At 40.8% G+C, this 13263-nt stretch overlaps 1 protein-coding gene across 4 annotated transcripts in view; it reads right to left on the reverse strand.

Moving 5' to 3' along the window:
* Window positions 1-13263, reverse strand: part of ARHGAP26 (Rho GTPase activating protein 26) — a 448717-nt gene that overhangs the window by 205888 nt on the left and 229566 nt on the right. For all 4 annotated transcript variants that reach the window (XM_057732267.1, XM_057732256.1, XM_057732285.1 and 1 more), the window contains exon 12: window positions 3274-3310. In XM_057732267.1, coding sequence (XP_057588250.1) covers window positions 3274-3310 — 37 coding nt within the window. The remainder of the gene's footprint in view (window positions 1-3273; window positions 3311-13263) is intronic.

The following is a 13263-nucleotide window of genomic DNA, read 5'->3' on the forward strand; positions in this document are numbered from 1 at the left end:
GCAACTTTTCATGTGTTTGTTGGCCATCTGTATGTCTTCTTTGGAGAAATGCCTAATTAGGTCTTCCGCCCATTTGTGGATTGGGTTATTTGCTTTTTTGGTATTAAGCTGCATGAGCTGCTTGTATATTTTGGAGGTTAATCCTTTGTCCGTTGTTTCGTAGGCAACTATTTTTTCCCATTCTGAGGGTTGCCTTCTAGTCTTGTTTATGGTTTCTTTCACTGTGCTAAAGCTTTTAAGTTTCATGAGGTCCCATTTGTTTATTCTTGATTTTATTTCCATGATTCTAGGAGGTGGGTCAAAAAGGATCTTGCTTTGATGTATGTCATCAAGTGTTCTGCCTATGTTTTCCTCGAGGAGTTTTATACTGTCTGGCCTTACATTTAGGTCTTTAATCCATTTTGAGTTTATTTTTGTGTATGGTGTTAGGAATTGTTCTAATTTCATTCTTTTGCATGTAGCTGTCCAATTTTCCCAGCACCACTTATTGAAAAGGCTGTCTTTTTTCCACTGTATATTCGTGCCTCCTTTGTCAAAGATAAGGTGCCCATATGTGTTTGGGCTTACCTCTGAGTTCTCTATACTGTTCCATTGATCTTCCTTTCTATTTTTGTGCCAGTACCATACTGTCTTGATCACTATGGCCTTGTAGTATAGTTTGAAGTCAGGAAGCCTGATTCCACCAACTCCATTTTTCCTTCTCAAGATTGCTTTAGCTATTCGGGGTCTTTTGCGTTTCCATACAAATCGTAAGATTTCTTGTTCTAGTTCTGTGAAAAATGCCATTGGTAATTTGATCGGGATTGCACTGAATCTGTAAATTGCTTTGGGTGGTACAGTCATTTTCACGATGTTGATTCTTCCAATCCAGGAACATGGTATGTCCCTCTATCTGTTTGTGTCGTCTTTGATTTCTTTCATCAATGTCTTAAAGTTTTCTGCATACAGATCTTTTGCCTCCTTAGGCAGGTTTATTCCTAGGTATTTTATTCTTTTGGTTGCAATGGTGAATGGGAGAGTTTCCTTAATTTCTCTTTCTGATCTTCCGTTGTTAGTGTATAGGAATGCAAGAGATTTCTGTGCATTAATTTTGTATCCTGCTACTTTACTAAACTCATCAATTAGTGTTAGCAGTTTTCTGGTAGAGTCTTTAGGGTTTTCTATGTATAATATCTTAACTTTTTATTTTATATTGGGGTATAGCTGATTAACAATGTTGTGATAGTTTCAGGTATATAGCAAAGTGATTCAGTTATATGTATATATGTATCTATTCTTCTTCAAATTCTTTTCCCACTTAGGTAGTTACATAATGTTGAGCAGTTCCCTGTGCTTTACAGTAAGTTCTTGTTGGTTACCCATTTTAAATATAGCAGTGTGTACATGTCAATCAAAGAATATTTACTTTTTAAAGGCTTCTAATACATATGCCCCAAAGGCCTTACAGAATGGTACAACCAGCTGGAATGCCCACCAGCAAAATCATGGTCATCTTTCCAATCTATTGGCACTTATCTCAAGGAGAGAGAAGCAGATTTGTAAGGTCAAAAGTTACAGGCAAACTTCTGGTCTGGAATGGGGGGTTGGTCTCCATTCATATGCATCTCGCAACCCCCCCCCCCCACAGTTCCTGGGTCCTTTGTAACAGAAGTGTGCCCCAGGTTGGACCATGATATGGGCATCTGTTATTTCAGCCTGCTTGGCATCTATCCTCTCTTGTCCCGGTGGGTTCCCCGACCTCTCTTTGGTAAACCACCCTGCTCCCATTTTACGAATACTCTTGAAACCATCCATCAACGTGTGTTGTTTTCCCCTGGGTGAGCCAAAGCTACACCATGATGATACTATCTTTCCCGGGAATCTGAACCTTCAGAAGAGTGAGGCAAGGGCTAAAAAACAGTTTAAGGGCCTTATCATCCTGCAAATATCATCCAGAAGACCCTTTCTCATGGGTTCCCAGGTCTCCAGAACTGGTCTGCTTTCAAGCCTTGGTTCTTCAGCTCGTCCTACCTTACTGTGAGTTACCCTGAAGCCTTCTGTGTTCCTTCATTACTATTATTATTATTGTTTTTGTTATTGTTACTTTAGGCCAATGTAGCCTGAGTTGATTTCAGGTACTCTGAAACAATCCCACCCGATACAGAGAGGGGGAAAATGACGTGTTTCCTTGAATATTTACTTGAAAAAAATTTTCCCTTGTTTAATTCCTAAGGGAAAAAAGAAACAACAAAGAAACATTTTTTCCTCTCCTAAAGGCCTCTTAACTTACCAATAGCAACCCTTCCAAACTACTTAATATTTTATTTAAAACTTCTGGTAAAATCTGTATTTTGGAAAGAATGAAAGAAGGAAAGAAGGAAAATCTCTGTCCTATAATGGATTTTACACACACATAAAACAGCTCATCCTTTTGTTCACATGAAGAGGCACTGTTTTACTGACTTTTCTGACACTACTGGAATTCATGGTAGCGCTGTCTTGGAATATTTTTCTTAGTGGATTTTACAAAGCAAATCTGAGGCAAGGGGACAGAATTTCCTTTGTATTCTGGTAGCAATGTGGAAGGAATTTGTTTTTTCCCCTGTGCACCAAGGAGATAATCAGCCCAAACACTCTAGCAATAGCAGTTTCATTCTAATCTCACCATCTTTACAAGGTTACAGGTGCCCTTGGAAATCATGATTAACCACAGTGCTCAGAGCCCGTAGCAGGGGAAATGTGCTGTATACTCTACAGAGGCCGCCCAGGGTCACTCCCATCAAAGAGTTCAAGATCTCTACTCTTAACTCCCCAAAGTGGCAACAACGAACACAGAGTTAGTTACTAAGCGATCATTAAGATGGTTCCTGCCTCTCCAATCCTTTGAGCGAGACTGTGTGGGAGGCAAAGTCAATTCAGGCTTCCCACAGGACCGGGCGCTGGGGGAGCTGGGTATTATTGGATTAAGTGACTTCTAAGTGGAGACTGGGGCTACATTCCTAAAACGACATAGGATTAACTGACATAACGTACATAAAAATTCTCTGTACAGTGCGAAGGGTTGTACAGTGCAAGATGTCATCACAGCCTTGTCAGTCAGGCTCACTTGAAGGTCCTAGAGTCACTGACATGGTTAAGTTAGGGCAGAAGTAGCTCAGATAGCACTGGGGGAATGGGGCTGACCCAACATGCCCACAGTGCCTCCTGGTGGTTCTTCCCCACAATAGCAACTTCTCCGGGTCCAGGCCCATGCCCACCCCCAGCTGTACAAAAGTATCCAAGCAGCATACTTACTCCCTTCGCTCTGGCTGTCTTTGTTTGAGTTGTAGACCTAGAAAACAGAAATAACATTTACTGGTGTGCATTTTATACTACCCTACAGGTTCACTGAAGAAAACCATTACCTTCTCCTTTTCCCTAGTTTGTGCTAGGTGACGGAAGGCGATTTCTGGCCCCCAAAGAGAAACCCCTTCTATAATTACCTACTTCCCAGTATCTACTTCAGCTGTTCTTAAGTGTGTGCACATCAGAATCACCTCTGGAACCTTACTGCTAAAAAAAAAAAAATCACATTCCTCTTTCAAAAAAAACCCAAACTTATGTTTGTATATAACTAAAAAGGAACCAAATATGTAATTAGTTACAAACCGTTAAGCATTAACTACACACCAGCCCACATGCTAAGCAATTCACATGAATTATCTCAAATTATCTACACAACAATTCTATTGGGTAGGCACTGTTATTATCACTGTTTTACAGAGGGAGAGCCTGAGGCTTAGAGATTAACTAAGGTCTCACAGCTAGTTGGTGGCAAAGTCTGGACAGAGATACATTACAAGCTGTTAAGTGTTAACACTGGGGAATGGGACCAATCACTTTTTACATCATATACGTCTCTGAATTTGGATGTTATAAGGAGAACGTATTACTTTTACAATAGAAAACCTTTAAATGATTTGTAAAAATCATAAAAATGGAATGTGCCCTAATATAAAACGATGACACACTGGAACAGTCGGCAAGCTTCTTCTTGTAAAGGACAGGATAGCAAATATTTTAGGCTCTGCGGGCCAGCAGGCAAAAGTCAAATCAATGATATTACACAGGCACTTGTAAAACAAGAGAGAAGACAAACTTCCACAGATTTTTCTTGACAAAATTCAAAATATAGTAAGTTTTTGAAATACAGGTATAATATTCCTAGCAGGTGAAAATCAATCTTAGGGTTTCATGGCTCTCTTTTTAGAGATGCTTGGCTTGGTTCCTCCAGGGGTTAAAGAACTGGTTCTCAACAAAGAGTGGCCATTACAACCACTCAAGAGGATTTTTTCCAAGGAGTATAATTTTTTGAAATACAGATCGACTAATCAGAAGAACAGAATTTTTTATAGAGGGAGGATAACATTTAGTTTAAATAGAGTTCAAAGTGTTTCCTATCATCAAGTCAATTGCAAATGTTCATCTGCAAATACCATGTTGAGCTCATGGGCTATACAAAAGGAGGTGGCAAGCTAGATTTGGCCTGTGGGCCATAGTTTGCCAATCCCTGATATGCTGACATAATTAAATAAGAAAATAAGGCTTTAGAAAAAAAAAATCATAATGCCCAAATCTTTCTTTGGTGCTTATGATTCTGTAGGTATGAAAAGGCATAGGATGAAGCTGATCATTACTTACCCCCCCCCAAAAAAAAAAAAAAAAAGACATTCCAAGTAATTGTGATGGCCCTTGTTGGTTGAGAACCACTTATTTAACCTTTAGAGGAACAGAGCCAAGCATCTCTGAAAAGAGAGCCCTGACATCCTAAAGGGGCTTTTTACCTGCTAGGAAATATGGGCGAGATGCTGGTCAAGAGCTGGGCAATATTTCCAACATGGGCCCCTGAATGCCTTGTGTCACTGGGTACGTCTCTCACTCTCTCTGGGTCTCTACTGACCCATCTGTAAACAGGAGGAGTCAGCCAAGAAGGTCTCCGAACTATCAAACAGATAATTTGACAAATCACCCCATTTTATGATTATTATTTATTTCCTAATAAAGACTACAAAGACGCACAGGCACTTACTGAAGGTCAGAAAGATGAGAATAAAAGGGGTTTCTGTACTTCAAGCATTATTGTCTGATGAATGAAAAGGCATCAGTTTATATGCATAAAAGTTTAAGAGATTAGGAGTCAAAAGACTGTGAGCCTGGCATGGCCTTTTGGAGTGAGGGAGGCCAGTGCAGTTGGCAACTAGCACACAGCAGTGAAGGGTAGGAGATGAGGATGGGCCAAAAAGAGAGACAGCGACACAATCCTGCAGAGCAAAACAGGTCCCCTCGTAATAGCTAGGACCAGTGATCCACGGTCAATGGCATGCACTAAAATTGGACAGGTAGGCAAGGGAAACGCAGCGGAAGAGACCATATTTGGGCAAGTACTTTTTCCAGCCATCCCCACTCACTTCATTCCTCCCATTAAATTCAAACATTCTATCCCAGAGAAACCTGCTCCTATTTCTAAATGGCAAAATCCAGAAGGAATAGCAAAATACAGGGTGTTCAGCCCTCCTTAATTAGGAGGTGAATTTGCACCAAATTACTTTCCTTTAATGTTTCCTGGGGCTCAGAGGCCCCTGCCTGGAACACCCAGGCATTCACCAAATCTGAGAGGCGCGATCAATGAGCCAAAAGCGAGGGAACATGTGCCGCCCGATGCTCTGAGGCCAGGCCATTAATCTCTGTCTGGTTTGGGGAAATGAGCCATGGAGAACGAGTATGAAATGAAGCTAACAAACCATTCCTGCCAGGACTGCGTGACTACATGGCCCGACAAGGAAGGCCTGGGGTTGGGGAGCAGCCTCACCATCACACAGGCCAGATGCTGGCACGGGAACAGTGCTACGTGGGAATGGCTCTGTTTACCCAGCACTTACCAAGTGCCACACATGACATCATCAAATCTTCTTAACCACCTTGTGGGTTAGGTATTAGTGTTATTCCCATTTTACAGTTGTGGAACCTGAGGCCCAGAGGGGTTACATAGTTCATCCAAGGACCCAGAGCTGAAAGGTGGGGTACTCGTCTATCTTGCTGCTGCAGGGATGTTCCAATTGTCTTTTACTTTCCCAGGCAGTGGCAAATGCATACAACCACCAAGCCATACCAGTAGTCTATGGTTTGTAAATACCTTCCATTTTGGTAGAAGCAAAGGGCATGCAATTCGCCCTTTAGAAATGCCCAGTTTGTTCTGGGGAAACCATCTTTAGATCTCACAGTTGCCCACTAATGTCAGACTGAGGTTCAGAGACAAGGTCAATTTCCTAAAATAAAAGGTCTCTTTGGCAGTGGCTCCTGTTTTAGGATTGATCAGTAGAGTTATCTTAGGTTTGTATGCCTTCAAGTAAGCCTCTCAAGAGACTGTCTTAAAAAGGTAAAACTCAACTCTCAAGGATCAATTCAAGGGGACATAACTCACTCAAGAATTCCTGAATTATGGCTCCTAGAAGAATGAATCAGTTAATACACCATCTCAACAACCCAACTTAAGCTAAAGTCTATCCATCTTGCCTAGCCAGAGTACTCCAAGACCTGGCCACATTCAAGTCTCTTAGCCCTCTGGCTTTCTATAGTACATTCTTTCAAGGACGCACTAGTTTCCTCTGAACACTGTACATGAGGATTTGTTAAATATCCATACCAATGAATATCTGTTCTCAAGTGTATGCTTCTAGCGAATACAAATTACATATGTTTACTTTACTTTATCAGGGTCCATCTGATATTCTTTATAAAATAGTTACAACAGCAATAACGAATTAATACAAATGATGGTGACAAAAGCCTTATTATGTGTCAGACACCACTCTGAGCACTCCATATGCATTATCTTGCTTAGTCCTCACACATAAACATAATTATTCCTGACATGCAGATGAGAAAACTGAGGCATTAGAGAGGTTAGGTCATTTGCCCAAGGTTAGGCAGCTGGAACTGGGCAGAATCCAGACAGGAACTCCTAATGTCTGTCTCCAAAGCCCAAGCTCTTAACCACTAACCATGTGATGTATAAGGCATGATGATGGTGATGATAAAGGTGAGATGAGATGTCGTAGGCAGCTAGGGAAGGTTAGTCACTGGAAGAAAGAATTTGCCACGAGTCAGAGAGAAAATGAAACTGGGAATGGCCTTTTGATTCCAGCCTGAAACATTCACCACTAACCCATGTGACCAGCTGGCACCTAACACAGAAGTAACACTTCATATTCTTTGAACCACAGGGCTCGATCCTGAAGATAAATACCAGAGCAGAAAAGTAGGTCTTTGATACAAATCACAGGGCACCACAATTCTATAAGTCCTCACCCAGAAGTTACAATGGGAGACAATTTAATTAAATCAAAGGAGGGTGAGGAAAGCCTTCATAAGCTCCCTCTGCACTAACGTAATTTTGCAATCAATTCTGTTCACTTCTGAGCCAATTCAATTTACATGTCCCTAGAGAATTAAGAGAGAATACAGAGTCATTTGGGTTCCCAGAATTTTTCCATGGTGTCCTTTATTACCATTACTCAGACCTTACCAAGAAAGCACAGAAGGGAAGTTTTTTTTAACTTATAAATTAAAGGCATAAATATAGCAATAATTAGACAAAGCAATCTCACTTTTCCCTCTGACACACAGCTGCATGAACACTTGGCTACATCACACTTTGGATCAAAATCTGCACAAAATGAAACTGTTGGAGAAATAGGTTCTAGGGCAAATTCACTTAAAACTCTTGCTCCTATTTCAAGGGTACTTGAATTCACATCTAAGCTTTGTCATTCCCAGAGGTCTCTTCCAAGTAGCCTGGAACATCTAAGCCCCTCCCATGTGGTTGCTCCTCTGATGTGCACATGTGGAGACACACGAAACAGAACTACATGCCCACACCCCAAAACACTGCCCAAGCTGGTTCTACACCATCAGATATAATTTTTGTCCCTCCTCTCTGTGTGACACAATGCATCCACCATCACTAGAACTTGCTCCTTTCTTTTTTTAATCAACCAACATTTTTATTTCTTATTTTTTAAGCTCTTTATTGGAGTATAATTACTTTATACTGTTGTACCAGTTTTTGCTGTACAACAAAGTGAATCAGTTGTATTTATACATATATCCCCATATCCCCTCCCTCCCGCAACTCCTTCCCACCCTCCCTATCCCACCCCTCTAAATTATCATCAGTCATTGAGTTGATCTCCCCATGTTATGCAGCAGCTTCCCACTAGCTATCTATTTTACATCTGGTAGTGTATATATGTCAGTGCTACTCTCTCACTACCTCCCAGCTTCCCTTTGCTCCCCCACCCCTAATCCCACGTCCTCAAGTCTGTTTTCTACATGTGTATCTTTATTCTTGCCCTGTCACTGGGTTCATCAGTACCATTTTTTTAGATTCCACATATATATTAGCAGATGATATTTGTTTTTCTCTTTCTGGCTTACTTTGCTTGTATGACAGACTATAGGTCCATCCACCTCACTACAAATAATTCAATTTCATTCTTTTTTATGGCTGTGTAATAGTCCATTGTGTATATATGCCACATCTTCTTTATCCATTCATCTGTTGATGGGCATTTAGGTGGCTTCCATGACCTGGCTATTGTAAATAGTGCTGCAATGAACACTGTGGTACATGTTTCTTTTGGGATTATGGTTTTCTCAGGGTATATGCCCAGTAGCAGGATTGCTGGGTCATATGGTAGTTCTATTTTTAGTTTTTTAAGGAACCTCTATACTGTTTTCCATAGTGGCTGTATCAAGTCACATTCCCACAACAGTGCAGGAAGGTTCCCTTTTCGCCAAACCCTCTCCAGCATTTATTGTTTCTAGATTTTTTGATGATGGTCATTCTGACCAGTGTGAGGTGATACCTCACTGTGGCTTTGACTTGCATTTCTCTAATGATTAGTGATGTTGAGCATCTTTTCATGTGTTTGTTAACCATCTACATGTCTTCTTTGGAGAAATGTCTATTTAGGTCTTCCGCCCATTTTTGGACTGGGTTATTTGCTTTTTGATATTGAGCTGCATGAGCTGCTTGTATATTATTGAGATTAATCCTTTGTCACTTGCTTCACTGGCAAATATTTTCTCTCATTCTGAGGGTTGTCTTCTTGTCTTGTTTATGGTTTCTTTTGCTGTGCAAAAGCTTTTAAGTTTCATTAGGTCCCACTTGTTTATTCTTGATTTTATTTCCATGATTCTAGGAGGTGGGTCAAAAAGGATCTTGTTTTGATTTATGTCATAGAGTGTTCTGCCTATATTTTCCTCTAAGACTTTTATAGTGTCCCCAGCCGTAGATGCTAGTCTGCTCACCTGCAGCGGTGGGTTGGGGCTGGACACTGAGGCTTGGACTTCAGAGAACAGACACCAGGGAGAGAACTGGGACTGGCTACGTGAAAACAGACTTGGGGGCAAGTGCACCTCAGCTAACTGAAAGGGAGTCTGGGGAGAAGCCCAGGCCTGACAGAGAGGCAGGAGACCTTTATTTTGGGGTGCTCAAGAGGAGCTCTCTGCTCCATGAACTCATAGGCTGCAGAGTAGCGCCTGCAGGAGCACCACCATGACTCGCAGCTGCTAAACTGAAACAAAGAGCCTGCTGCCGCTGCCACCAAGGGTCCTATGTGTAAGGTCATTGGCCACACCTTCCCGGCCGCAAATGCAGCCTGCCAACACCAAGGGTACCGCGTTCAGAACCAACTTTCCTGGGAGAACGCATGGCACACCTCAGGCCCACACCAACCTCTGCTGCTGCAAGCACTCCCACAAACTTCAATTAGACTGCCATATCCCTCCCCCCGACCCAACCTGAATTTGCAAGTGAGCCCCAATCACCCGCTCTCACCCCTTCTTGCCTGGGTGGGGAACTGACTCCTGAGAGTAGCCCACACGCAAAGAAGGGACCAAAACCAAAACTGATCCCCAGGGACTGTAACACCAAAGAAGAGAAAGGGAAACAGCCACAGGTGGAGCAGATTTAATACCCACAATAGGCTTGACAGACCCTGCATCTGTGGATCACCTGAATAGACGAGTGTTTCTACAATGGAGGCTGCAGACTTAGGGGGCAACTATGGACCGTGGGGGCAAATATATGCAGGACTAATACCAGATCACAGTCTGGGTTCTCCACAGTACACCCCACAGCAGATACACAGACCTACCTAGAAGTATTGGAGGACTCCCTGGTATGTTTGACTTGTTCCTGCATTTATGTATTTGTTACTTTAATCTTTACTGTTATATATTTGTATGTGGGTTTGTTTATTGGTTTGATTACTCCCTTTGTTTTCTCTTCTTCTCTTTTCTTTGTTTTTTCTTCTTCTCTTTTCTTCTCTATTTGCAAGTACAAGTGTGTATATTTCCTTGTGTGATTTTGACTGCTTAGTGTTGCTTTTACCACCTGTCTTGGGGATTTGTCTGTCCTTTCCCTTTCTCCCTTTTTTTTTTTTCTTTGCTCTCCTTCTACCTCCTTTTTCCCCATGCCGTGCAGCTTCCAGGGTCTTGGTGCCCCAGCCGGGGGTCAGATCTGGACATCTGAGACTGTAGAGCTGAGTCCAGGATGTTGGACCACCAGAGAACTCCTGACCCCATGGAATATTAGTGAGCAAGTGCTCCCCCAGAGGTCTCATTCTCAACACTAAGATCCAACTCCACCCAAAGGCCACCAAGCTCCAGTGCTGGATACCTCACACCAAACAACTAGCAAGACAGAAACATAACCCCACCCATTAGCAGACAGACCCCACCCATTAGTCATACTATGCTCACAGACACACCCAAACACACCAACAGACATGGCCTTGCACATCAGAAGGATAAGATCCACCTCCACACAAAAGAACACTGGCAACAGTTCCCTCCCCGCCCCCTCCAAGAAGCCTAAACAACCTACTGGACAAACCTCCCCACTGGGGACAGACAAGAGAGTTAAGAAGAACTACGACCCTGCAGCCTGGGTAAAGAAGACTCCCCATACATATGCTGTCTACAAGAGACACACTTCAGAACTAGGGACATATACAGACTGACAGTGAGGGGATGGAAAAAGATATTCCATGCAAATGGAAATCAAAAGAAAACTGGGGTAGCAATTCTCATATCAGACAAAATAGAATTTAAAATAAAGACTATTACAAGAGACAAGGAAGGACACTACATAATGGTAAAGGGCTTAATCAAGAAGAAGATATAACAATTGTAAATATCTATGTACCCAACATAGGAGCACCCCAATACATAAGGCAAATGCTAACAGTCATAAAAGGGGAAATCAACAGTAACACAATAATAGTAGGAGACTTTAACACCCCACTTACACAAATGGACAGATCATCCAAACAAAAATTAAATAAAGAAACACAAGCTCTAAATGAGACATGAGACCAGATGGATTTAATTGATATTTATAGGACTTTCCATCCAAAAACAACAGAATACACTTTCTTCTCAAGTGCACACAGAACATTCTCCAGGATAGATCACATCTTGGGTCACAAATCAAGCCACAATAAATATAAGAAAATTGAAATCATATCAAGCATCTTTTCCAACCACAATGCTATAAGACTAGATATCGATTACAGGAAAAAAGCTGTAAAAAATACAAACACATGGAGGCTAAAAAACACTCTACTAAATTACCAAGAGATGACTGAAGAAATCAGAGAAAATAAAAAAATACCTGGTAAAAAAATGACAATGGAAATATGATGACCCAAAACCTATGGGATGCAGCAAAAGCAGTTCTAAGAGGGAAGTTCATTGCAATACAATCCTACCTCAAGAAACAAGAAAAATTTCAAATAAACAACCTAACCCTACACCTAAAGCAATTAGAGAAAGAAGAGCAAAAAAATCTCAAAGTGAGCAGAAGGAAAGAAATTATAAAGATCAGATCAGAAGCAAATGAAAAAGAAATCAAGGACACAATAGAAAAGATCAATAAAATTAAAATCTGGTTCTTTGAGAAGATAAACAAAACTGATAAGCCATTAGCCAGACTCATAAGGTAAAAAAGGGAGAAGACGCAAATCAACAGAATCAGAAATGAAAAAGGAGAAATAACAACTGACACTGCAGAAATACAAAGGATCATGAGAGACTACTACAAACAACTATATGCCAATAAAATGGACAACCTGGAAGAAATGCACAAATTCTTAGAAAACTACAAACTTCCAAGACTGAACCAGGAAGAAATAGAAAATATGAAAAGATGAATCACAAGCACTGAAATTGAGACTGTGATTAAAAACCTTCCAACAAACAAAAGCCCAGGGCCACATGGCTTTACAGGCAAATTCTACCAAACATTTAGAGAAGAGCTAACACCTATCCTTCTCAAACTCTTCTAAAATATAGCAGAAGGAGGAACATTCCCAAACTCATTCTACGAGGCCACCATCACCCTGATACCAAAACCAGACAAAGATGTCACGAAGAAAGAAAATTTCAGGCCAATATCACTGATGAATATAGACACAAAAATTCTCAACAAAATACTAGCAAACATAAGCCAGAGCACATGAAAAGGATCATACACCATGGTCAAGTGGGATTGATCCCAGGAATGCAAGGATTCCTCAATATACTCAAATCAATCAATGTGATATACCATATTAACAAATTGAAGGATAAAAACCATATGATCATTGCAATAGATTCAGAAAAAGCTTTCAACAAAATTCAACACCCATTTATGATAAAAACTCTCCAGAAAGTGGACATAGAGGGAACCTACCTCAACATAATAAAGGCCATATATGCCAAACCACAGCCAACATCATCTTCAATGGTGAAAAACTGAAAGCATTTCCTCTATGATCAGGAACAAGACAATGGTGTCCACTCTCACCATTATTATTCAACATAGTTTTGGAAGTTTTAGCCACAGCAATCAGAGAAGAAAAAGAAATAAAAGGAATACAAATTGGAAAAGAAGTAAAAATGTTACTGTTTGCAGATGACATGATATTATACATAGAAAACCCTAAAGATGACACCAGAAAACTATTAGAGTTAATCACAGAATTTGGTAAAGTTGCAGGATACAAAATTAATGCACAGAAATCTCTTGCATTCCTACACACCAGCAATGAAAAATCAGAAAGAGAAATTAAGGAAACACTCCCATTTACCATTGCAACAAAAAGAATAAAATACCTAGGAATAAACCTACCTAAGGAGGCAAAAAACCTGTATGCAGAAAACTATAAGACACTGATGAAAGAAATCAAAGACGACACA

Source organism: Hippopotamus amphibius, chromosome 1, assembly GCF_030028045.1.
Source record: "Hippopotamus amphibius kiboko isolate mHipAmp2 chromosome 1, mHipAmp2.hap2, whole genome shotgun sequence".
Lineage (NCBI taxonomy): Eukaryota > Metazoa > Chordata > Mammalia > Artiodactyla > Hippopotamidae > Hippopotamus > Hippopotamus amphibius.